This window comes from Nothobranchius furzeri, chromosome 5 (genome assembly GCF_043380555.1).
Source record: "Nothobranchius furzeri strain GRZ-AD chromosome 5, NfurGRZ-RIMD1, whole genome shotgun sequence".
Classification (NCBI taxonomy): domain Eukaryota; kingdom Metazoa; phylum Chordata; class Actinopteri; order Cyprinodontiformes; family Nothobranchiidae; genus Nothobranchius; species Nothobranchius furzeri.
This window is the reverse complement of record NC_091745.1, coordinates 78,759,722-78,785,120: the sequence shown is the minus strand read 5'-3', so window position 1 is coordinate 78,785,120 and position 25,399 is coordinate 78,759,722. Positions and strand designations below refer to the sequence as shown.

Sequence of the window (25,399 nt, the reverse complement as noted above, 5' to 3'; positions counted from 1 at the left end):
TATCCTCCCATCCTCTACTCTCTTCTCCTCCCACCCTCAGCTGACTCCCCCCACTTCTTCATTTATGTGTCCTGCCGCCCTCCTCTTTTGATGCACCTCCTTTGTGGCGATGTTTCTTTTATCAGTTGCCACGTGAGGATCCTCCTCTGCCAACCTGGTCACACTTCTTCGTCCCACACATCCCTCCTCCACGTTGACTTCTCCATGTTTGACTTTGTGGATGAAGATCAGAGCAGAGGGCAAAGAAAGAAAGAAAATCGACTTCATAGTCAGAAGTTTGAGGATGGGAGATTGTTTGTTTCTGGGATTCTGTTTTATCTATTTTTGTCCAAATCACCCGCGTGTACTCTAGGAAAGGAATGGCAAACATGTTTAGGAAGCTGCTTAGTCAAATGACATGTCTGAGGGGAAAAGACATGAAATGTAGCTTGAAGCTGGGATGATGGAGAAGAAGAGAAGGAAATGTCTCCAAGTTTGACAAGGTCACAGAAACGTCGGTATTGAACACATTTTCCGTGCCTTGTGGTTATTATTGCATGATGATGGTGATGAGAGACTTTGTGCGGGGAAGACTGGCATCACTAGCTGCCGCCCCCCCCCCCCCCCACACACACACACACACACATGGCGCCCCGCCCCCGCCCGGTCCGTCGCATCGCCGCTCAGCTCCGTCATCCATCAGCAGCGGCATCAGCTCACCTGGCTCCAACGAGCGCGCATTTTCCATTTTTCTCCTCCATCAGGCGAGGAGAGGAGAGGAGAGAGCCCTGACGTCACCACTATGCCAGGTAGAAAGTGAAGGGAGGTTTTGAGGGTCGTGAGGAAGGAAGAAGGAGGAGGAGGAGGAAGAGAGGGAGTTAAACGCTGCGGGTGTGTTTGGAGTGGCCTCCCGCATCCGGGTGAACACCTTTCCGGGCTCGAGTCATGATGGGCGGCTGGCCGCCTCCGCCGCCGCTGCTGCTGCTGGCGCTCCTCGCCATTGTGGGAGGTGAGTACCGTTCCTCTCCATGGACTCGTCCGCAGAACCAAAAACGCGTCTGTTCAGGTGGTCTGGAATTTGAAAGTATACGGATGGAGTAAGGTGGAGATGATCGCAAAAACAAAAGGAGATGCTGAGAGGAGGAGGATGGAGGTGGAGAAAACGACTGCTGCGTCTTCACAGCAGCGACGGAACGAAGAGCAGATCTGTGCGCGAAGTAAAGATGGTTGCTGTGCGCATTTAGCCGCTAAAACACACAAAGGTCCATACTTCATAACCTTTTATTGTTACAGATTTCTGCTTGTTGGTGTCTGGGGCTTTTATTTTGAAAGAAGGAGCGACAAACAGGTTTAGCTCTTAAATTTGATTTATGTAACACACCTTTGCAGATTTGTTCAGTCAGTTCTCACTCCACAATGTTTCAGATCAGAAAACAAAGACAACAAGATCATCTCCTAACGGTCTTCCATCACTGGAGAAATTTTGTCCCGCCCTTTTTTACAGAAACGTTTTAATTCAGACACAGTGGAGGGTTTTTCAGCATGAACGGCCTGTTCAGGTTCAAAGGTCAGACATTCTTCTTCAAGATTTCCTGAGAGGGATCAGAATTCAAGGTTCCACCAAGTGGTCCAGGACCTGAATGAGCAAGGCATCCCCAGACCATCACACTGCCACCACCATATCTGACTGCAGTGGTTAGATGTAACCACACACACACACACACACACACACACACACACACACACACACACACACACACACACACACACACACACACACACACACACACACACAGAGTTCATTAAGCCAATCTGTGACCCCAAATGGTGATTTTCATTTTGGGACTCTGGTAGTTTGTCCTAAAGCCGAAGTGGTAGCAGCCTGCTGTTTCTCCTCCTCTGATGTTAGTGATGGGAAAAACGCTGTTCAAAATAACGGCGTTACTAAAGAGTAATCTAATTACTTACCATCTGCTGTTACCAAACCGCCGTTTGAAAATGCGTGCGTTACTAATTTAGCAGCACGGTGTGTTGAAGCTGTCATCAGCTGATCGTGAGCTAAAGAGGCGGATGTTTCATCCAAGCGCATCACGGCCGTGGAGAACGAGGAAAGCGTGATGAATAGTTACAGCTGCAGACGTGAAGATTCGCTGCTGCAGGTGTGAATCTGCAGCCGTGCACTTTTTAGCGGGACGTCCTGAAGGTCCGCTCACCTGTTCACCGCTCAGACGTCCTGATCTTCTACCTTCCTAGATCATCCAGCTGTAACCTGTTTCTGATCATGTCTTTAGTCCCGCTGTAACACTGATGCATCAGTCTCAGACGTCATGGAGCTCAGGTGTTATCAGAACTACCTGTGTGTGTTTACCACCCAGCTTCAGCTCTTCTGTGGTTGGGTCTGACCCACGTTAGTAAATGTTAGTCCTCCATCAGGCTTGTGCCTCTTCTAGTGTCATTTTAAAGGATTTTATTTATTTATTTAACCGTTACTAGATTAGCAGCAGAATTGCTACTAAAAACACACAATTATGTGAAGCTGGAAAAATTAGAATCTTGTGCAAAACGATGTTTATTTCAGCCATTCAACTAGACTGAGAGACCATCTAAAGGCTCAGGAACCTTTGCAGGTGTTTCTGTCTGCAGTTATAAATGTTAGCTGATTGGGGTCTTGTGTATGACACAGTGGCATTTTAATAGTCTAGATCAGTGTAATGTTACTGTTTGTAGTTAAGTGCTTATTTATTTAAATGATTCAGTTTTATAAAAAACATTTGGACATTTATTATGTTCCAGTCATTTATAGTAAATGAAGTAAGTTTAAGTAAGAGGGGAACCTTCGTCTTCGTCTTCGTCTTCCTCCGCTTATTCGGGTCCGGGTCGCGGGGGCAGCATCCCAATTAGGGAGCTCCAGGCCGTCCTCTCCCCGGCCACCTCCACCAGCTCCTCCGGCAGGACCCCAAGGCGTTCCCGGACCAGATTGGAGATGTAACCTCTCCAACGTGTCCTGGGTCGACCCGGGGGCCTTCTGCCGGCAGGACATGCCCGAAACACCTCCCCGGGGAGGCGTCCAGGAGGCATCCTGACCAGATGCCCAAACCACCTCAACTGACTCCTTTCGATCCGGAGGAGCAGCGGTTCTACTCCGAGTCCCTCCCGAATGTCCGAGCTCCTCACCCTATCTCTAAGGCTGAGCCCGGCCACCCTACGGAGGAAACTCATTTGGGCCGCTTGTATCCGCAATCTCGTTCTTTCGGTCATTACCCAAAGCTCATGACCATAGGTGAGGATTGGGACGTAGATCGACCGGTAAATCGAGAGCCTGGCTTTCTGGCTCAGCTCCCTCTTCCCCACGACAGATCGGCTCAGCGTCCGCATCACTGCAGACGCCGAACCAATCCGCCTGTCGATCTCCCGATCCCTCCTACCCTCACTCGTGAACAAGACCCCGAGATACTTAAACTCCTCCACTTGAGGTAGGACCTCTCCCCCGACCCGGAGGTGGCAAGCCACCCTTTTCCGGTCGAGAACCATGGTCTCAGATTTGGAGGTGCTGATCCTCATCCCAGCCACTTCACATTCGGGGGGAACCCATTTTTCTTAAATTCTTTAACGAAAAAAAGTATGAAAAAGGTATTTTTTTTTGTTTTTAGTTACCTTTATAATCTTGTAACTCAGTAAGTAACTGAGTTACTTTTTTGACAAAATAATCAATAACTATAACTAATTACATTTTAAAAGTAACATTCCCAACCCTGTTGAGCGGAGAACCTCACACGCCGGTGGGGTTCTGGTGCTGAGCACGTGAGTGTGTGAGTGGAGGACCCGGGGAAGTGCGGCGGTTCGGTGAGACCGACAACCCGATGGTCCGATGGCCGCTTTCAGCCCAAGTCGTGTTGTTGGTGGAGATCTTTAGACAAACGTGAGAGAACGGCTTTATTCATGTAAAAAAAAAAGTTTATCTCGACAACATATTTATACGGTGATAGAACGTTGTTAAGAGTCCTAAAAAAATGTTTGACGCTCATTTATTTTCCAGTTTTGCCGTGAAGAGTTTAGTTAGGTGTAGGGGCGGTGTTATGTAAGCATGAACAGAACATGATGGGTTGCTTTTTGAGATCTTTTAGCCCGCTTCCTGTTGACAGACAGGTTCCTTTGATGACGTTTCGTAATTCTACAGGTTTGGTCAGACCTGGACTGAGCTACGACTCTGAACTCAACTTTCCAGATGATGTGGTCGATCGTGGTTAATCCATGATCCAACGAGGAAGGAAACGAGTTTTTCACACAGAGACTGGATGCTCTGGAAAGCTTTTCCTTCTTAAAGAGCAAGTCACCCCCTACCAGAGTCTAACTCCACTCCCACTTCCTGTTTGAAAAATGCAACACATGCTGTTGCCTGGCAGACCGAGAGGGCGGAGCCGCTAACAAATACACACACACAGGCTCACGACAGCACTGTGACATCATAATGTACCAGTTTATATCATAGCATACCTCTTAGCCAATAGCGGTGGCATATTTAAATTAGAATACAGCGCAGAGTTTTTACCTGACAACGGCACAACACTGCCAGTTTTAGGCAGAATATTTAAATGTTAACTAAGATGCACTGAAGTGCCAAATTATTGACGACACGTGTCTGCAGCGCGATTAGACACTCGTTTATTTAGTTTATCAGCAAAAAAAGTTGAATTGGGGGTGACTTGCTCTTTAACCAAGGAAACGATCCAAAACTGTGTTTGCATTTACTTATTTGTGTCTGATGCTGGAATTTAGCTGCATTTGAGTGTTTTTAAAAGCATTTTTGCGACGTAAGCTGCCTGTAAAGAAAGAGGGTGAAAGTAAGAAACACTTGTCCTAAATTTGAGCATCAGGTTTGTAGATTTCTGTCTAAAGAAGGAGAGAGAAAGTCTCACTCCCCTCTTTGTTGCTCCCCCCTCCCTCTCTCTCATTAACACCAAGGTCTTGCATGGAGTGGGCAGGTTAATGAGAGGCATGTTGGAGCTGAAACGGCGTCGGCGTCCTGCCTTTGCAGGATAAACGACGTGCCACCTGGCAGCACCGTTTCTGTGTGGCAGCCTTTATGGAGGATTAGCTGCCCGCTCAGATGGCTTACCTCCTTTATATCAGCGCCGACCGACTGAATGGCAACAAGCTTGGACATTTTTGCAGCTGATCTATAACGTGACAGTGGAGGCAAGCTTAGGACCTCCAAGCAGAATGAACACCTGGCGCAGCATGTGCCGCACATATATATAGAAAACAGCTCTGTTGGCACACACTGGCCATCTGAGGAATAATCCACGCCTGGTTTCTCTGTCTGATGCAAACAGAAAGCTTTGGACCATTGGTTCATCACACATCGCAGAAACAGAACATTTGCCGCAACAATGCAAACAAAAAACATTGACTTTTATTTTAATTTTAATACGACTCAGCAGAAAACCACAGTAATAAAAACCAAAGTGTCAGCAACCCCCCCAAAGAAACACCAGAACGAGTGTGCAGTGCATGTTTCTGGGCAAAGGACAGGAAATAAATGTTTTTCCAAAGTCGGTGAGCAGTCGTGCTCAATAATATATTTTTCACCATCAAGCAGCCCTGAAACTTATAGGCCATTCCCATCTGTACCGGGTCGGCCCGGGCCGGGTAGCGTAGGTTGTTTACATATCTGGGTGGCCTGGTATTTTTCCGGGCCAACCAAGGCTCATTCTCAGCCCTCTTCTCGAGGGGGTCTGCTTCAGGCCGACCAGGGCCAACACACCCACTGCTGACAGCAAATTCACACCTTCCATTAGAGCAAGCCTCTGATTGGTGGGTAGAATCAGCCCACATGGGCTTAAGGCAAGGATGTGTGGAATCAACCGGGCCAGGCTGGGGCCGACTGGGGCTACCCGGCCCGGGCCGACCCGGTACAGATGGGAATGGCCTAATATACTGTAGGGTGTTTCTCAACGCCAAGGTGCCTTGCTTACGAGGACACGGTCCTTCCTTGGTCAAAGAAAACGGTTAAATGGAACAGACTTGCATCACGTGACCGCGGCTTCCATGGCGGTGACGTAACATCACGTGACACGGGAGATAACGTTATATTTTATATGTATTAGTTTCAATATAAATATATAACGAGACTTTTACTTTTTAAATTGTGTATATGTTTGTTAAACTAAAAATATAAGTGAGTTACTACCCGCTAGCCAGCGAAGCTGCAACTACTAAGCTACTAAACAACCATAGATAACTTCTTTGGATCTAAACAAACTTTTTAAATTAGTTGACTTACTTTTAAACTTGAAAATTGTCCTCGAAGTAGCTGCTGGCTTCTGATCCGCCATCCTTTTGAAAATACAGCGGTGTATTCTGGGTAATTTTTGACCAAGGCTAGGCTACAAGACACCTCCCGTGTGTCCTTGCTCAGCTAGCTAAACGGCTAACAAACGGAGAACACACGCCTCGGTTGAACATGAACATAGGAACACGTCTCGGCGGCTCCCGATGACGTATCTCCTTGGCAACCGGGGCTGGGCCAAGACATCGAGGCAAGGTTCCTTGGCATTGAGAAACACCCACAGACCCAAAAAAGACACCATTAGATGTAACTTGAAGGAGCCTCATAAGCTGCAGACTACTAATGAGTTGTCCCCCCCTCAGGGGAGAGGATCTGATTGACTTCACTCTGTCCCCTCACATGCTCACATGCATGAAGAGCTGCACACACACCTGAAGCACAAGCTGGAGAAGAAAAAACACATAAAAATAAAATATTCTGTAACTTTGAGGCAAACAGTCAGGAAAACGGCTCTCCTATGCACGCACAGCTTGTATATGGTGTGTTTGCAAGGTTGCTCAAGGACATTTCAGCACCTGTCTTGGGCTCTGCAGTGAAGATGTGTCCGCCCTGTGGTGTGAGGAGGATGCATCTTGTCATTTCCCCCAGCAGGCCATGCATAATAAAAATGGCTGTGGCGCTGAGTTGACCTGATTCGAGGGTTACAGGGCGTGGAGCGCAGTGTGTGACGGTCTCATCGACCAGAATGCTCCTGAAAATAGCTTTGCTGCAATAACTTAAAACACATTCTGTTCCTCTCTTTTATAGATGCACTTAAATCAAATTGGACCCATTTTGATAAATCTGCACCCAAAAAGTCCAGCTGTCTTTTGTCGTGCCTGTAGCTTGCTCTTTTTTCCCATCTCCGTGTGCCTGGACTGAATCACAAAGGTGCAGCAAAGGGAATGGATATAAAAGCAGCTTCCATGATTAGAGATGCTCAGCAGATCCACAGCCGAGGCCTGGCGACGTGTGTGATTCCACGTATAAAAGCATGTGCTCTCATGTAGATATGCGTGTGTGTTTGTGCGGAGTGGCGGTGGCCCTGGAGAGCACGGTTTTAGAGCGCACGCCTACCTAAAAAAGAACTTTGCTGAATCCAACTTATAGGCACACTTAGCCCCTTCCTCCTCCTCTTCATCCTTCTTGTCCTGTCTCCTCATGTTCACACATCGTCAGCCTGCTGCTGGTGTCAGGATTTATCAGCAGCCAAACGATAGCATACAATAATAGCTGCCAGGAGCAGCATAGTGTTGTTCAAGTGATGGATTTCGCTGAGATTCTGGAAATAGGCGCCACTGTTTGGAAGTCATTGACCGCCGTCCAGCAGCTGAGCTTCTCCTCCATATAAAGCATGCTGTACTGTTACCACAGCACCATGTTTAGTGTGATGTATGAGAGTTTTAACACAGGGACTCCTGCTGAGACCGCATCAGTTCAGATTTCCTAAATCAAATAACCCGAATGGTTCCCGAGCGCGGCCGTGCCTGCAGCTCAGCGCTCCCCCAGGGGAGGGGTCAAATCGCACGAACATCGGTGTGTGTGTGTGACAACTAATGGGACTTTAACTTTAATAACCAGTCAATCAATCAATCAATCAATCAATCAATCAATCAATCAATCATCAATCATTTGTTTCAAGTTTTTGAAAGGAAGAACATCCATTCAACTCCTTTATAAAGCTCCAAATCACGACAAGAGTCGTCTCAAGTCACTTCACACAGTAAACATCCCAGTACAGGTCAGGTCATTAAGCCAATCAGAAAAAAGTTTCCTATTTAAGGAACCCAGCAGGTTGCATCACTGACTAGTGTCAGAGTCCTTACAGCAATCCTCATACTAAGCAAGCATGCAGCGACAGTGGACAGGAAAACTCCCTTTTAACAGGAAGAAACCTCTCTCTCTGTGTGTGTGTGTGAGTGTGTGTGTGTGTTTGTGTGTGTGTGTGTGTGTGTGTGTGTGTGTGTGTGTTTGTGTGCGTGTGTGTGTGTGTGTTTGTGCAACACCTTCATACACCTATGCATCCACACACACACACACACACACACACACACACACACACACACACACACACACACACACACACACACACACACACACACACACACACACACACACACACACACACACACACACACCACACACGCACACACACACACAGTAGTATTTGTATGGCCACATTGTGATTTTTTGGTAAATATTTTACTTGGTAAGAGATAAACTTCCTTGTCTTTATCCTTGTAGGATCCTTTAGCTCCCTCAGACAGACTAGCGTAAGCCGTGTCGACGTTGACTCTGGTTTTAGCTCTTCGCTCCACCTCCAAAGACATCACTCTCTTACTTTTACTTTCAGGCTCCACCCTGATCCCACCAGAAAAAGCTAATTTCTTGTGCTTTTTATTGACAATGGGAAAACTGAAAATGCTAACCGCTAGCTTAACAGCTAACAGCTGTAAAGCAGGTAAAGCGCTTCCCCTATAGGGGAGCCGAGGGCAGCAGAGTGGTGTCAGATATGAAACTGGTGAAGTTTCTAACTCAACAATCTCTCAGATCAATGTTAAAGTGCTAGCTTGTGGTTTAAACAAGTATCAAGTGTTACTTTAAACTGCTCAGGTGCGTGCTGGTTGCTAGATGGCAGCAACACGAGGATGCTGTTTGGGTATCACATTATTGTTTTCATTTGGGATCTGCGCAAACACTTGTCAGTTCATTATGCTTCAGATTAGTGGCTCTACTGGGAAAAACTGGGAAATTGTTGCAGGTTTGTGCCATAAACGGTGCCTCATCAGTGGAGCAAGTATGGAAACGGGAAAACTTAGGGATGCTAACACTTGGTTTTCTATTTCAATCAATGAAATTTCCTGCTGAATAAAGCAGCTTTTTGTATTTTGGATGCCGGTATGCTAGTCCTGCATAAGATGCTGTTAACTGGATTCTGATACAGCATGCTGGTGCAGGATGGGATGCTGGTCCGGGATGGGACGCTGGTGTAGGATGGGATGCTGGTGCAGGATGGGATGCTGGTCCGGGATGGGACGCTGGTGTAGGATGGGATGCTGGTGCAGGATGGGATGCTGGTGCAGGATGGGATGCCGGTCCAAGTTGGGACGCTGGTGTAGGATGGGATGCTGGTCCGGGATGGGATGCTGGTCCGGGATGGGATGCTGGTGTAGGATGGGATGCTGGTCCAGGATGGGATGCTGGTGCAGGATGGGATGCTGGTCCAGGATGGGATGCTGGTCCGGGATGGGATGCTGGTCCGGGATGGGATGCTGGTCCAGGATGGGATGCTGGTGCAGGATGGGATGCTGGTCCGGGATAGGATGCTGGTCCGGGATGGGATGCTGGTGCAGGATGGGATGCTGGTGCAGGATGGGATGCTGGTCCGGGATGGGATGCTGGTCCGGGATGGGATGCTGGTCCAGGATGGGATGCTGGTGCAGGATGGGATGCTGGTCCGGGATAGGATGCTGGTCCGGGATGGGATGCTGGTCCAGGATGGGATGCTGGTGCAGGATGGGATGCTGGTCCGGGATGGGATGCTGGTCCGGAATGGGATGCTGGTCCAGGATGGGATGCTGGTGCAGGATGGGATGCTGGTCCGGGATGGGATGCTGGTCCGGGATGGGATACTGGTCCAGGATGGGATGCTGGTGCAGGATGGGATGCTGGTGTAGGATGGAATGCTGGTGCAGGATGGGATGCTGGTCCGGGATGGGATGCTGGTCCAGGATGGGATGCTGGTCCGGGATGGGACGCTGGTCCGGGATGGGATGCTGGTGCAGGATGGGATGCTGGTCCAGGATGGGATGCTGGTCCGGGATGGGATGCTGGTCCGGGATGGGATGCTGGTCCGGGATGGGATGCTGGTCCAGGATGGGATGCTGGTCCGGGATGGGACGCTGGTCCGGGATGGGATGCTGGTGCAGGATGGGATGCTGGTCCAAGTTGGGATGCTAGTCCAGGATGGGATGCTGGTGCAGGATGGGATGCTGGTCCAGGAAAGCAGTGTGCAACATGTGCTGCTTTTTCAGCACAGATAAGAGGAATAAAATAGGTGCATGTTTAATAGAATATGTCATAATTATTTGAAAAATAACATCTAACATTCTTTTTCATTAAGAATAATGAGGCTGAATTGGATCAGCTGTTAAAACATTTGGTACATATTTGAACTCAGACCTCTTTCTGGACTTCAGTGAGACAGTAAAGCTTCTGCTTCCTGTATGTCCTGACTCTGTTGTGAGTGCTTTGTGATATGGAGTTTGGATGGTGAATCAATATTAATTTCTTGGCTGTACTGCATTACAAAACTAGCTGGGTGTTGCCAATAGATCAATGGATGCCTCTTTTATTGATTTAGGAGTATTTCAGCATAAAACATCTCAGCTACAGCCAAAAAGCCTTTTGGCAGCTCGGAGAAGGAAGGACAAAACAACCTCTGTCCACTGCTGACCCTTTCTCATATGAACAAGCTTTCTCAGTAGAGACAATCACATTTTTCCACATTTGTCTTTGGTGCACGGTGAACATGATTTGATCAAAACCGTGCATGGCCTCAATCTATCAGAGAGCTGAGATCAATGTGAGAGAAGGAGATGGAGACAGATGTAGCGGTGAAGCTACCGTCTCCGAGTCGTGCATCGTGGTGTGTTACTTCCTTCCGTAGCTCCTTCGTCTAATGGTGGGAGAGCCCTGCTGAAAAATTCATCGCGTCACATTATTTTTGCAATTTTTGTACTGGAAAACGACCAGAATACAACCGGAGCGACGTTACAGCCTCAGAGCTTCAGCATTAGAGCCATGCGTAGAGAGGGAAACACACACACACACACACACACACACACACACACACACACACACACACACACACACACTCGGAGCCTCTGAGTTCGATCAGGTCAGAGCGAGAGGATATTTCTGCAGCCATGAGATAAGAAAACATTAGAAATAGACTCCACGAGTTTGATTCTGTAAATAGTCTCAGTGCCATAAAATGTGAGTCAGTTTTTTCATTCTCAGCCTGAAAAAAGATTAAACTATAAATACTCAGTAAGAAAAGACAGGATGTGAGGTCAAAACGACTAATTATTTACCTCTGGAAAGCTTCCATGGCTTCTGTAAAGAGCATTTTTCCTGAATGTCTGTGTTCAAAAGTAAAAGATCTGATGAGTCGCTGAACTCAGAAAAAAGGCAACAGCTCCATCCGGATAGGGCCGAAGATTTAAGAGTCGCTAACCAAACACTGAATCTGCTTTATGGTTTATAGTTTAACTACGACAGATCGATAGGCTAACAGTCAGAGTGATGGTTAAGACAAAAGTGGATTATTACCATCCTAAAGGTGTAGAACACTGAAAACCCATGTTTTATTGGTTATTTCTGATTCTAACGGGTCACTCTGAATGTCTCATGCAGGCTGAACATGAAAATAGTCTCCTACACCTATCTCCTGCATTGGCTTCTGATAGAAAACAGACGGTGAAACTCTAGGATTAGAAAAGCCTGACAGATCTTCGTCACACTGTCACTTTACATTCATGGACTCACCCATCTGGACTCAGGATGGGGAAGTCTGTTGTTGGTTTAGCGTCCAGGAAACAGCAGAAAACGTCGACCTTGGGCTGGGAACACCGATCTGCAGTTGGATTCTAAACTTCCTCACAGACAGGCCCCAGGTGGTGAGAGTTGGTAAGCACACTTCCTCATCACTCATCCTAAACACAGGTACGCCCCAGGGTTGTGTGCTTAGCCCCCTCCTATATTCCCTGTTCACACACGACTGTGTTGCTAAACATGAGACCAACATCACCATCAAGTTTGCGGATGACACAACCATCATAGGCCTCATCACAGGGGATGATGAGACGGCCTATAGAGAGGAGGTGATGGCACTGTACGAGTGGTGCCTGGAAAATAACCTGACTCTCAACATCAGCAAAACCAGAGAAATGATAGTGGACTACCGGAAATGACCAGTCAGGGAACACCAACCCATCCGCATCAACGGGGTTGAGGTCGAAAGGGTCAGCAGCTTCAAGTTCCTTGGAGTCAACATCACTGAGGACTTCTCCTGGACCCTTCACACAGACACTACTATCAGGAAAGCTCGCCAGCGGCTTTACTTCCTGAGGAGGCTGAGGAAGTTTGGCGTGAGCGCCTGCTTCATCTCAAATTTCTACAGGTGTGCAATTGAGAGCTTGCTGACGAGCTGCATCACAGTGTGGTACGGAAGCTGCTCTGCCAGCAGCCGTAAATCACTACAGAGGGTGGTGAAAGCAGCAGAGCACATCACTGGCATGAGGCTTCCTGCCATTCAGGACATTTATCTCCAACGATGCCTCCGGAAAGCACACAGCATCATCAAGGACCACAGCCACCCGGCACATCAGCTGTTCTCCTTGTTACCATCTGGCAGACGTTACAGGAGTCTGTCTGCTCGGACTACAAGACTTAAAAACAGTTTCTATCATCAAGCCATACGACACCTCAACCACAACACCTAAACACACACAACACAGGACTCAGAAGCTACCCTGCAGCTTCACAAGGACTATATTTAATCCGTACTGGTCACTTCACTTTATTGTTATTGTAATTTATATCCAAAGTGCAACACTGTAATCTATATCCTGCATAATTTATATCCTGCAATACTGTAATTTATATCTAAAGTGCAATACTGTAATTTTCTGCAGCTCATTCCTGTGCAATATCCCATCTGCCCTCCCGTCATATTTCTTTTCAGGATTTTCTTTATTGACACATATATATTTAGTCATCTTTTCCCTTTTACCATGTCTCTCTAATATTTTGCTCCTTACTATATTTTTTGCTTTATTTTATTATATTTTTATTATATTTTATTATATTTTCTCCTGTATCATGTTGCTGAGAGACCGCTGCTCGTCATACACGTTTCATTGCAATGTTGACCCTGTGCTAACTTGCATATGACAAATAAACTAAAACTGAACTGAAAACTGATCTGCTCCTGTAGCGTCCTGTGTCTCTGCTGTCTCATCTCCCTTGTTGGTGTTGATTAAACTCACCTGCTATCACCTGCATTATGGATCCTAACTACAACTCAACATCATGACAGAGAACGTCTCAGCGAGCAGAAGCTAACCGCTAGCACTAGCAACTCCACCACACAGCAGAACTCCTCCAGGTTTGTGTTATTTGAGGAGATAAAACATCAGCGCTGCAGAGCAGACAGAATCAGTGGTAGAGTTGTGTTGCTGTTAGCCAATCAGAGGAGAGATGTCCAAAAATCAGGAAGTAAAACTCCAAAGCCTGCCGCCTGAAGCTCAGCTGTGATGAGGCTCACATTTAATTCCTCAAACAGGCGCACCAGTGCTTTTTTCCCCCCTGAGTATGACTAACAAGGCATTCATTCCTACTGGAGACAACCGTAAATGTGTTGATTAAATGAGTGAGCCACACCTTTAACCTTTATAAAACGTAAAAAATTCAAAATGTTTGAATGTAATAATTTTGTTGTTCTAAATGTTTTGTCGTGCCGTGAATGGCTGTTTATACTGAGCCAGGATCCTCTGGAGGTTTCTTCCTGTTAAAAGGGAGTTTTCCTCTCCACTGTCGCTACATGCTTGCTTGGTATGAGGATTGCTGTAAAGTCACTGAGACCGGTCAGTGACTTGATGCAACTTGCTGGGTTCCTTATATAGGAATCTTTTTTCTGATCAGCGTAATGAACTGAACTGTATTGGAACGTTTACCACGTGAAGTGCCCTGAGACGACTCTTGTCTTGATTTGGCGCTTCATAAATTAGCTTAAATTAAATTTTTGGCCTGTAAGAAAAAGATAAAAACAGTCTTGAGAGTTGCAGGTTTAAAAGCCTCTCAAACAAAAGAGGTTGCTGCTCTGAATCGTTTGCATCCAATAAAATAACTTTTACATGTTTTAGGAATTAGATCCGACTTCTTTGGAAGTTGGCTCTGGCGCTTTAGTTGGAGTGAGATGCACAAAGCTTGTCGGAGATATAAAAGGAAATCATCCCTCGTCGGTTTAATTTAGGGGCTGAGATTGGGTTTTTGAGCTTCAGAGCACAAAGGCCTTCCACTAACCTCTTTTTTATGAGCATTAATGTTTAACAATGCTTCCAAACTGTTGTCAAAGCCGTGACGCAGATTAGAAACAAGCATCCTCTGTTATTATTCTCTTCCAAGCTGTGTTTCCAAAGTACGACGAAGTTAAGAGCAGAGCATGAGCCGCGTTGTTTCTTATTGCCCCGTGCTTCGGGGAGTAATAAACATCCCTCATTTTGCTCGGACGGTAACGTTTATTTCCCTCATGATGAGGTGCACACAGGATAACACACACATATTAAAAAGAGCCACAATAAACAACCTGACTGATGCGTGCGCGCTGACAGGAGGATGGGGGGGGGGGGGTAAGATTAATGGAAGGCGGCTGTCATCAACGAGGGAGGTGGAGATAAAGATAAAAGCAAAACCCGACAGCAGAGAAAGATCCAAACAGGAAGCAGGGAAAGAGGAGTGTTGTCATCGATCTGCTGACAGAGGTAGTTTCTGCCCAGGAGCACCAGAGAGGAGGTGGAGTTAAAGGCAGGAGTAAAATCATGAGTTTTTCTCCTTTTAAAAGGCCAAAGAGGGTCAAAGTCTTTGTTTACAATCTAGGGGTTTAGTTTATAGCGTTACGGAAAGATTCACACCCTTACAGTTGTCATGACGATAAACTAGACCTATTAGTCCTAAAATGTTTTTAACCAGGCAGTAAGCAAGTTCATTTCTGCTGAGGAGTTGGTTCACAGAGCAGATTCCTGCTCCTCCGGATGAGGGAACCCTAACCCTTCTTCATCAGAGAGTCAATATCCTGCTTCACGACCGAAGAGATCAGCCAATAAAGACCAGACCTGGAGTTGTGGGTTTTATCCCTCTAATATTCTCCGTCTTCGTGCTGCGCTCGTCTCCTCCTCTCCTCCACCAGGAACCTCTCAGCAGGAGGTGGTGTTCAACCTCTAAAAACTCTGAAACTTTTAATACAAACACACCCATAAGTGTTGTTCAGCCTGAAGTTACACACGTCCGCTATCTTCTGGTGTAAAGTAGTAACTTCACGAGGGTTAGCTGTGGCTTGTTAACTCATCCACTGCCAGCCGTTTCCTGATCGGTAAAGCCCTTCGCTGCCAGCGTTTCTCACCGTTTTTACTGTTTTTAAGAGTCACAGAACGTTGCGCGCTAGGATGATGTCAACGCCAAAACAGCCAAAACAAAGCGGAGACTCACCTCTTACATCAGGAAGAATCTGCACGTTTCGAGCGTTATCCGTTCTTTCATAAGCCGTTGTTGAATTGTGATCGGCAGAAGCTTGTCCGGTTTGCGCCTCGCTTTTTTTTTTACAGCAGCGGCCCAAAACGATCTCCTAACACGTGGATGTTCTGCTTCCTGATCACATGACGTGTGACGTACGCGGATGAAGACCGGCTTTAGAGCTGAGATGTTTGTTCTCACGGTGCGGGGGCTCGTCCGACGCCCACACAGTAAAAAAATGCGGTTAAAGAGTTAAAGTCAGTAATGACGTTCAAAGCTCTAGCTTAAAGTTAAATACGTTATTTAATGTAACTTTAACTTGGGAGTCAATATGAGCTTGCTACTTTCTGGTGCCGGCCCCTAGTGGGCGAGGGCGGAACTGCAGCTAGTGTCACTTCCGAGTTTGCCCCTTGTTTTAAACGTAAGCCAAATATGAATTCTTTACTTTTCCTTATTTCACGCTGAAAACGTGAAGCACATCTGAGGCAGAAGTGATGCGATCTCACGCAGATGTGAACACACCCAGATCAGACCACCTCTCCTGTTATGAGTCCACATGTAGGAAGTGAAAAGTTTAACGCCGGGGACACACCGGCCGCCAAAGCGCCGCGAAATTGGGACTGCCTTCATTCGGCGCCCTTGTTATCCTATTCTATAGACCACATGGGCCGCCGAAGCGCCGCGCGCCGGCGCTCCAGCCCGCGCCGTGCAGCGATCGTTTCAGCGTCTGCTCTATTTTTTTCGCGAGCCGCGGGTGAACTGCGTCAATTCTGGCAGGAAGTCAAACCTAGACATAAGAGGCAGGCTGGTAAATTTAACAAAATAAAGCATTTCAAAATACAATTCCACGATAGTCAAATGTGTTCGTAAACAGACACAAACACACACACACAGCGAACTTGTGTGTGTGTGTGTGTGTGTGTGTGTGTGTGTGTGTGTGTGTGTGTGTGTGTGTGTGTGTGTGTGTGTGTGTGTGTGTGTGTGTGTGTGTGTGTGACCACGTGAAGGGGGTGTGGTTTTGGGTGTCTTTCAACCGGAGCAAACAGGACAAAGAGGCAGAAAGTTGTAGGCCAGCTATTAACAACTGGTTCACACCATAGGTTCACACACACACACACACACACGTACAAACACACACACGTACAAACACACACACAATCAGCTAAGGGGAGGGGGGTGTAGAGGAAAAAGAGCAGAGTAAAGGCAGAGAGGAAATGGAGGACACCAAGTGGTTAAAGAGCAAGTCACCCCCAAATAAACTTTTTTTTGCTGATAAACTAAATAAACGAGTGTCTAATCGTGCTGCAGACACGTGTCGTCAATAATTTGGCACTTCAGTGCATCTTAGTTAAAATTTAAATATTCTGCCTAAAACTGTCAGTGTTGTGCCGTTGTCAGGTAAAAACTCTGCACTGCATTCTAATTTAAATCTGCCACCGCTATTGGCTAAGAGGTATGCTATGATGTAAACTGGTACATTATGATGTCACAATGCTGTCGTGAGCCTGTCTGTGTGTATCTGTTAGCAGCTCCGCCCTCTCGGTCTGCCAGGCAACAGCATTTGTTACATTTTTCAAACATGAAGTGGGAGTTGAGTTAGAATCTGGTAGGGGTTGACTTGCTCTTTAAAAAAACTAGGAGGCGCGCCTCGACCGGAGCGGAGAAACAAGCATCTGGTCTGAACTGAGGAGCAGCGAGCAGCGGCCGAATTTCGTCAGCGCTTTGCCTCCCGGCGCTTCGGCGGCCGGTGTGTCCCTGGTGCAATAGTTTTCTCCTGGTCTTCACGAAGAAAAACGTGATTCTGTAAAAACAGCATCCAGACTTCCAGGATGTATTATTTACAGAAAACATCCGGCGCCTTTCCTCCACGTTCCTTGCTGCAGCAATCCCGAACAGAAAAGTTCATGAATGAAATCCCAAAAGCTCAGAGTGAGTTTTTGTTTAGAGCCCCGTGTTTCATCGTCCCAGCTGAAGCCTCACTGACTCTGGTCCTGAGGATAAGACCGTTTAATCCAACCGGAACAACGCGCGGACGTTTGCAGGCGGATTGGATAACGGATTCCCGACACCAACACCAGAAGCTCTTCATTGACTCTGGATGAGTGCTGAATTGTAAAATAACTGACAGGAAACCAATAAAATAAACAATCTGTCAGGATTTCCAACTAAATCATCAACAATTAACTGTTTTAAGGTGATGGTTGATGAATTAAATAAGATTAAAAAGCCTTTAATGTCTTCAGCTCTCAATGATCAAGTTCACTGAGGAACTTTATTAATATGATCGGCCACTCTGAGTTTAACCTAAACATGAAAACAGTCTTCTACCCCTATTTCCTGCTCAAGCCTCCAACATAAAAGAAATGCTTACATTAGAAAAGCTGCTCAGATCTTCACTGAACAAAATTATGAATGCAACTTATTTGTTTTTGCTTCTAAGGACCCCTTACGCTCAAATATTGTTGACACCTCTGTCTAAAGCGGCGTTAGCAAACACTACCAGCTCAGGGGCCAAGTGGCATGAGTGTTCGCCCTGAGACTAGGAGAACGTGGGTTCAAATCCAGTCGGGTCATACCAAAGACCTTAAAAAAGGGACCCGATGCCTCCCCGCTTGACGCTCGCATGAAGGGGTTTGTTTGGGGGTTAAATCACCAAGTAGTTGCCGAGCGCGGGTTTGCAGCTCACCACTCGCCCAGAGGTTGGGTCAAACGTGGAGAACAAATATCACCACACACTAGGGGTTGTATGAACTAGTCGACTTCACTGCTCTATAGTGACTTGTTATGCCTGTCATCGACTAGTCGCTGTCACGTGATAATGACCGGCAAGATGCAGTCCACGGAAAAGACAGCAGCCTGCTGTCAGCAGGTGACAAGCTCCAGCGCGTCGGGAGGCGACGCGCTGTGCCAGAGCGTCGGTACTGACACCCGCCGTAAAACGGACATTTAACCAAATTGCGACCTTTACCCTCTTGCAATTTAACCTTCCCCTCACTCCCATCCTAACCTTAACCAGCTTGTGCATGCAAAGCTCTGATCGTTGACGCGCTCCAGACATCTGCGTCCTGAGCACGGCCACAGTAACATTATCAAATCAGGTGTCGCCACCTCAAAAACTAATTTAACACGCGATCGTTCATGTCGGCTCATTTCCTTTTATGTTTTCTGTCTTTTATTCTTTTATTTGTGCCTGATGCGTTTCACTGCTGTGGATCAGAGCGCATCACCTGTTTTGTCCTCCGGTGACGCACCTCACCGGTGTGGCCGGCGAGCACTCCACTGTTTTAGCGGTCGGTAGATCTTTTAGAACTGCAGTTCAAAGGTAACTCATGAGGTGAATATATATGAAGGCAGGTAGCAGTTTCTCTTTAGGATTGAGAGGAGATGCAGGAAGATAATAAACAGGCAGGACAGAAAAATAGCCAAATAAAAACAAGTTAGTGTTTGTACCTGCTGGTTGCAACAAACAGACATCACTGAAGGTAATCAGAAGCGAGGAACAGAAAATGAAATAATTATTTTAATGTTTAGAGCAGCAGGAACTCCGAGAGGCTGCAGGCGCATCAGTGAGTTTGCGGCCACTGCACAGGGGGAGGGGGGAGAGGGTTGAAGCAGGGGGAGGGGGGAGAGGGTTGAAGCAGGGGGAGGGGGGAGAGGGTTGAAGCAGGGGGAGGGGGGAGAGGGTTGAAGCAGGGGGAGGGGGGAGAGGGCTGAAGCAGAAACTACCGTTGTTAAAAGAAATGTGTTTAACTTTGAAAATGTGGGCGCAATTTTAATTGTCAAAAACTCCAGCGATCCAACCGAACCCCCCCCACCCCTGCGCCGCTTCAGGTGTATGACGTCATCAACGACTAGTCAAAGTCGACTCGATTTGCATTACTTGACAGTCGACTTAAAAAAAAAATTAAGTCATGCAGCCCCTACCACACACTAGTGCAGGGCTATTCGTTTCCGGGCCTTGAGGGCCGGTATCCAGCACCTTTTAGTGATTTCTCTGCTCCAACACACTAGACTCAGTGGTTGAATCACCTGTGCAGCAGCTCATCAGACTCTGCAGAAGCCTGTTAATCACCTGCTGATTGAAATCAGGTGTGTTGAAGCCGAGTTAAAACTAAAACATGCTGATACCGGCCCGCCAGGCCCAGAACACGGAGCGTTCTCCCAGCGGCAGCCAGGTGCCTCTCGTTTGTCTGACTACTTTCATAAACTACTGTTAGGGCAAAGAATTATTCTGTCTGGAGCTTTCAGCGCTGCACAGATGTTACGTAAATGTTAAAAATATAGGTTACAGCAACTTTTGTAAAGTTTCCAGTGCCACCGGGCAGCTGCAGCAGAGACGATCTCTGAAAAATGTCCGCGACACGGACTCCGTTGTTGTCTGGAAGTTTATTTTTTCCAAGTTAAGAAAAGAGGCGGGCGTGTTTCCTAAATCCTGCATCAGTCCAAGCAAGGCAACTTCTTTCTGTTTTTATTCTGTTAGTAGCCATTAGCACTGTGCATTGTTGTGTGCGTCAGTGATATTCTGTCTACGAGGAAATCGCGCAATGACAAAGGTTCCGCCGTGCTCGAAAAGCAAGCTGCGATTAAATGCGTTAATTTTTTTACGCATCATTTTTTTTCTAATTAATTAATCAATTAACGCGTTAATGTCACAGTCCTAATTACGATTTTCATAAAATTATATGTTACATATATTTAATGTGATAGTAAAATACTTTACATGTAGATACATTTTGTCATATCTTTCATTTATTAAAATAGATTAACTAAATGTGCAATTTTTCACATTATGTAATTTCTTGCTATACATGGCCTATATCTGCACATATAAATGATGACATCTGTTTATTCTTTAATAAATACATATATTTTAACTCTGAATGCTCTCTCTCTCTAAACATATATGTATTTGTACACACATATTTGTATGTGTATATTACATATAGTCTCACATATATTCAGATATTTGGTGTTCATATACCTTTGCATTTATTTTAGAATGAGTTATCAGATTTCTATATATTGAATTATATTGTTCAATATATTACTGCATATTTTACAATATATTCCAATATATTTTTCTTCCATTGACCTTTAAAGAATAAGAAGCATGAAGAGAATATCAGTAATTTTGTGTATTTTGATGGAAAACCCAGTTTCTAACATGCATAATATTTGACTCTTTTTTATTTTAGCAACTGCAGAGATGATAATGTCCCTCAGGATCGAGTCCTTGAGGAGTCCACATTAGCAGATTTTCTTTGGAGGTCTAAAACAAAACACAAAGATTGTTAAAATGACTCAACTTCTTTTGTGTTGCATGTTTTCTGTTAAAGTTTTCCATTAAATACATTTTAAAAGAAGGCAGGAGTGTTTTCTTGCCTTGTTTGTTGTCTCTGGAAGAGGAAGAGTACGGGTATGATGACGAGTTCTCAGTGAGCCGTCTGTGTTTCTCCTCAGGGTAGAAAATGTGAGAGGAACATGAGATAACGTGCAGAGAGGAGATGCCAGGGAGACAGAGGGGAAAACGAGGAGGGGATTGGTTTTCTGTCTGCGTTGTGTTTTTTTGTTTTTATAAGAAGAAGATAAGACAAAACCTTCTGCTGATGTTGTGAACGCTCAGCTTAAACCCGCAGATCCAGCTTCCCTCTGCTGCAGATGGACGGATGGCCGACAGGCGGGAGGGAGACGGGGAGATGTGTGACATGGAGCGAAAATAACCCAAAGCTAAAAATGAGCTGGCAGTTGGACGTACAGCGCAGTAGAGAGGAATGGAGAGAGACGGAGCAGAAGCAGGAAGGACAGCGACAGAGACTCTGACTCTGATGATGTCAGATCTTGTAAGAAGTCTCCGTCAAGCTGCACTGACACGCTCCGGCTGGCGGTGATCCGTAAACACGCGGTTGAAACTCTAAAGCACGAGCTCTGATGGTAGTTTCCTCTGGCTGCAGGTGTCCTTGGGGCAGACACGGAGGAGCGACTGGTGGAGCACCTCCTAAACCCAGCTCACTACAACAAGCTGATCCGTCCCGCCACTAACGGTTCTGAGCTGGTCACGGTGCAGCTGATGGTGTCGTTGGCCCAACTCATCAGTGTGGTGAGTCGTGTTCATCTCTGTCATCAAACACCAGACTCATACTTTAGTCTGCCTCACTTATTCATGTTAAACAGCTACAGTGGTGCTCCCAAGGGGTGACCGGCGAACCTTGGAAAATTGTTGGCCACCTCATTCCAACCCCCACCCCCCCATGCTCACACAAAGCATAAATTCAATGTTAAAGACAGTGAATACATATTTATTGAGTATATACAACACCAGGCCCAAAAAATGTTGCTGTGGCGTTGTTTTGATAAGCTTCACCAGATTTATCTCCGTCCAGTGTTGCATTAATGTTCCACCAAGATCTTGCACTGATGATGGTGGAGTCTGACCGCTGCACAAAGCCTTCTCCAGCACATCCCAAAGATTGTCAGGGGAATAACCTGGTCATTCAGGATATTCAGGTAGTCAGCTGACCTCGTTCTTGGAGCACTTCCTGTTGCTGAACCTAGACCTGACCATCTGCAGCAAGCCCAGATCATAGCACTGCCCCCACAGGCTCGTGCAGTAGGCACTAGGCATGATGGGTGCATCACTTCATCTGCCTCTCTTCTTGCCCTGATGTGCCATCACTCTGGACCAGGGTCCATCTGGACTCATCAGACCAGTTATAATAAAGCGTTGGACAGTTCTGAACCCAGTTTTAGTCGTTTCTGCATCTCCTTAGATGTTTTCTCTGCTTGATGCCGATGATCTGACCCTTCTCACACAGACTAGCATCTTCTCCACCACCAGATGTGTCTTTCCACCTGGTTGTTTAAGAAATGAGAAGCAGCTCTGGGTTAAATAACTTGTTTTATAATCGCCCGTGCGGTAATTATCCACTAGGAGGCTCCTTCCTGTTTGACCAGTTAGATCCAGGTGGAGATCTTTTCTGGCTGGGCTGGGCGGTGTGTATGTATGTCACTGAGTTTCACCATTAAAAAACATAAAAATACTTTTGTGGATCTTATTGTTGAAGCAACAGACACATTAAACTTATTTAAAATTCTAAAACAACATAATTTTTTGACAGTTACGGAAATAACAGTTTGAAAGTTGTTTTTTTTCTGAAATGTTTCTTAAATTTGTAATAAATGTGTTGGAGCGATGCACGGCTACAGGCTCTCCCAGAGTTACCACAAGGACCAGTGTGGGGTTTAACTGTCCCCGTCTGCTGTCCTACACCTCGCACTGACTACATGAGTGAAATGGGCAATTACTACACTGCTGTTTAACTCATTCGCTGCCAGTGTTTCTCACCGTTTTACTGTTTTTTTAAGAGTCACTGAACGTTGCGCGCTATGGTGATGTTGACGCCAAAACAACCAAAACAACCAAAACAAAGAGGAGACTCACCTCTTACATCAGGAAGAATCTGCGCGTTTCGAGCGTTATCCGTTCTTTCATAATCCGTTGTTGAATTGTGATCGGCAGAAGCTTTTCTGGTTGGCGCCTCACTTTTTTTACAGCAGCGGCCCAAAACGATCTCCTAACACATGGATGTTCTGCTTCCTGATCACGTGACGTGCGCGGGTGAAGATCGGCTTTGGAGCTGAGATGTTTGTTCTCATGGTGCGGGGGCTCGTCCGACGCCCACACAGTAAAAACATGCACTGAATGAGTTAAGTACATCAGTCAACATACGTAGACTTTTAGTGTACTTTTTAGAATAAGCCAAGTATAAATAACATTGCATTAGCAAAGTGGATCACGGCGTAGGTACACTAAGAGAAAACTGAAAGTCTTATTTTCACTTTAAAAGGAGGATTGAAGCATGCTTGCATGTACTGCCTTTTGGTAAGGGTGGTCACCATCCAGAGATTGGTGCATCTATAGTGAGCAGGATTCTGTAAACCACAAGAAGACCTTGCTGCTGGTGTTCTGTAATGATGTCATTGTGTTCTTTTACAGCATGAAAGAGAGCAGGTGATGACCACCAACGTCTGGCTAACGCAGGTGAGACTCCAAGCTTTGCTAACCCTAACCCTCCCCACATACAGAGACAAGGGGAAACACGAGCCCTGGTAAAATCTCTCTCTCCACCGTCGTATGTGATGATGATGTCACCCTACAGGACAGCGAGATGCATGGGCTGCATCTTTGTCCTCTACATGTTTCAGGGGTTTGTGGGCCACTGAACCGAAGCAGCTATGAGATCAAATGAACGAGAGGCAGTCAGGAGGCCAGAAACCAGTCCCGTAAAAATAACGCACCCCTACATTTTTACCATGGGGTGGAAACGTGTTTGAAAACAAATAAATCAGACAGTTATTCATTAGAGCTGTTTTTCTCATCTAGTTTTATGCCACAGTTTTAATATTATCATGATTCTGATTGTTACTCATGCTCTGGCGGAGCTCTGACCTTTTACAGCACTACGGCACATTAGCATGCGTGTGTAACACCGTGCACAAACATGTCACAGCCGACACAGTTTTAGTTTAACTCCTAACGCATGGATTTTCTGCTTCCTGATCACGTGACGTGTGATGTATGCGGAGGAAGATCAGCTTTAGAGCTGAGATGTTTGTTCCTACGGTGCGGGGGCTCGTCCGACGCCCACACAGTAAAAAAATGTAAATGACAGCTTTAGTCTCGTCATTGGCAGTGAACGGGTTAATGAGTAATGAGTTTGACATTTGGACTAAAGTCCTCTCCAAACTACAAAGAAACAACTAAATCAATTCTTATCAGACCTAGACTCCAGCTGATTGAGTCCAGTTTTTTATGTGGAAATTTAAATATTATAAAAATGCATTAAAAAGTGTTAAAATGTAAAACTCAGTTAACAGATGCAGAACTGCTTCAGCGTCGTGGGAGAGTTTAGGATTTCCCTTTTAGTTCCCACTTTTATTTTTTCAGTTTTCCAAACATTCTGGCCCTTTTGTAGCTCCATATAAACTTTCGCTGCAAACTGAAGATAATGAGATATTGTGCTAACCAACATGCACGGTTAGCACACGGCCTTTGACCTTTCATCGCCATAAGGAGCCAACTCCAGTAAGAGCTTTCAACACCTCCTGCAGTAGGTGTTCATGCTTCTGTGGCGGGGTCACCAATGTTCACTGAGGATGAAACAGGAGACACAAGCAGCATCTTAGATTATAATTTACATGGATTTACTGTTAGCTCAGATTTTGTTGGATGCAGCACAATTTGATCCCCTACTTCCGTCTACTGATGAAAAATAAACCAAAACAAGCTGCTGAAGTCTCTCAGGACGATTAAAGCCAATCAGTTTGACTTACCAAGCCACACAAACAGCTGGATTTGGATCCGTGGGTGGAATAACTTAGAAACATCCCAGTTTATACTCACACGTCCACCTGAACGCGTTGAAATTGATGGGGTTTAATGGAACGTAGAAGGAACACCAGTGCTCCATAGATCCCTACAACCAGGAATCTCTGCACACGCGCACACACACACACACACACACACACACACACACACACACACACACACACACACACACACACACACACACACACACACAAGCATCTTCTCCTCTCTGAAGGCTCAGGAGGAGAGGATGTCTCCTAGCAGCCATGTGATTGGCCGACGAGTGACTGAGCCTGATGTTTGTGCTGGCCCTCAGGAGTGGCAGGACTATCGTCTGACTTGGGTCCCTGAGGAGTTTGATGGGATGCTGAAGGTCAGGCTGCCCTCCAAACACATCTGGCTGCCTGACGTGGTCCTCTACAACAAGTGAGTCG

At 46.1% G+C, this 25,399-nt stretch overlaps 1 protein-coding gene and 1 long non-coding RNA gene across 4 annotated transcripts in view; one reads left to right on the top strand and one right to left on the bottom strand.

Annotated features, from left to right (window-relative positions):
- Nucleotides 1–828, bottom strand: part of LOC139070154 (uncharacterized) — a 2,146-nt gene extending 1,318 nt beyond the window's left edge. The window contains exon 1 of the long non-coding RNA XR_011520784.1: nucleotides 700–828. This is a non-coding gene — a long non-coding RNA (uncharacterized lncRNA). The remainder of the gene's footprint in view (nucleotides 1–699) is intronic.
- Nucleotides 628–25,399, top strand: part of chrnb2 (cholinergic receptor, nicotinic, beta 2) — a 37,802-nt gene continuing 13,030 nt past the window's right edge. Inside the window, exons 1-4 of one of the 3 annotated variants that reach the window (XM_015950443.3) lie at nucleotides 628–988; nucleotides 21,553–21,698; nucleotides 23,595–23,639; nucleotides 25,282–25,391. In XM_015950443.3, coding sequence (XP_015805929.1) covers nucleotides 925–988; nucleotides 21,553–21,698; nucleotides 23,595–23,639; nucleotides 25,282–25,391 — 365 coding nt within the window. In that variant the 5' untranslated portion in view covers nucleotides 628–924. Of the gene's footprint in view, nucleotides 989–20,244; nucleotides 21,699–23,594; nucleotides 23,640–25,281; nucleotides 25,392–25,399 lie in introns of those variants that run through there. The other 2 variants (XM_054741418.2, XM_015950444.3) reach the window with 2 other exon arrangements.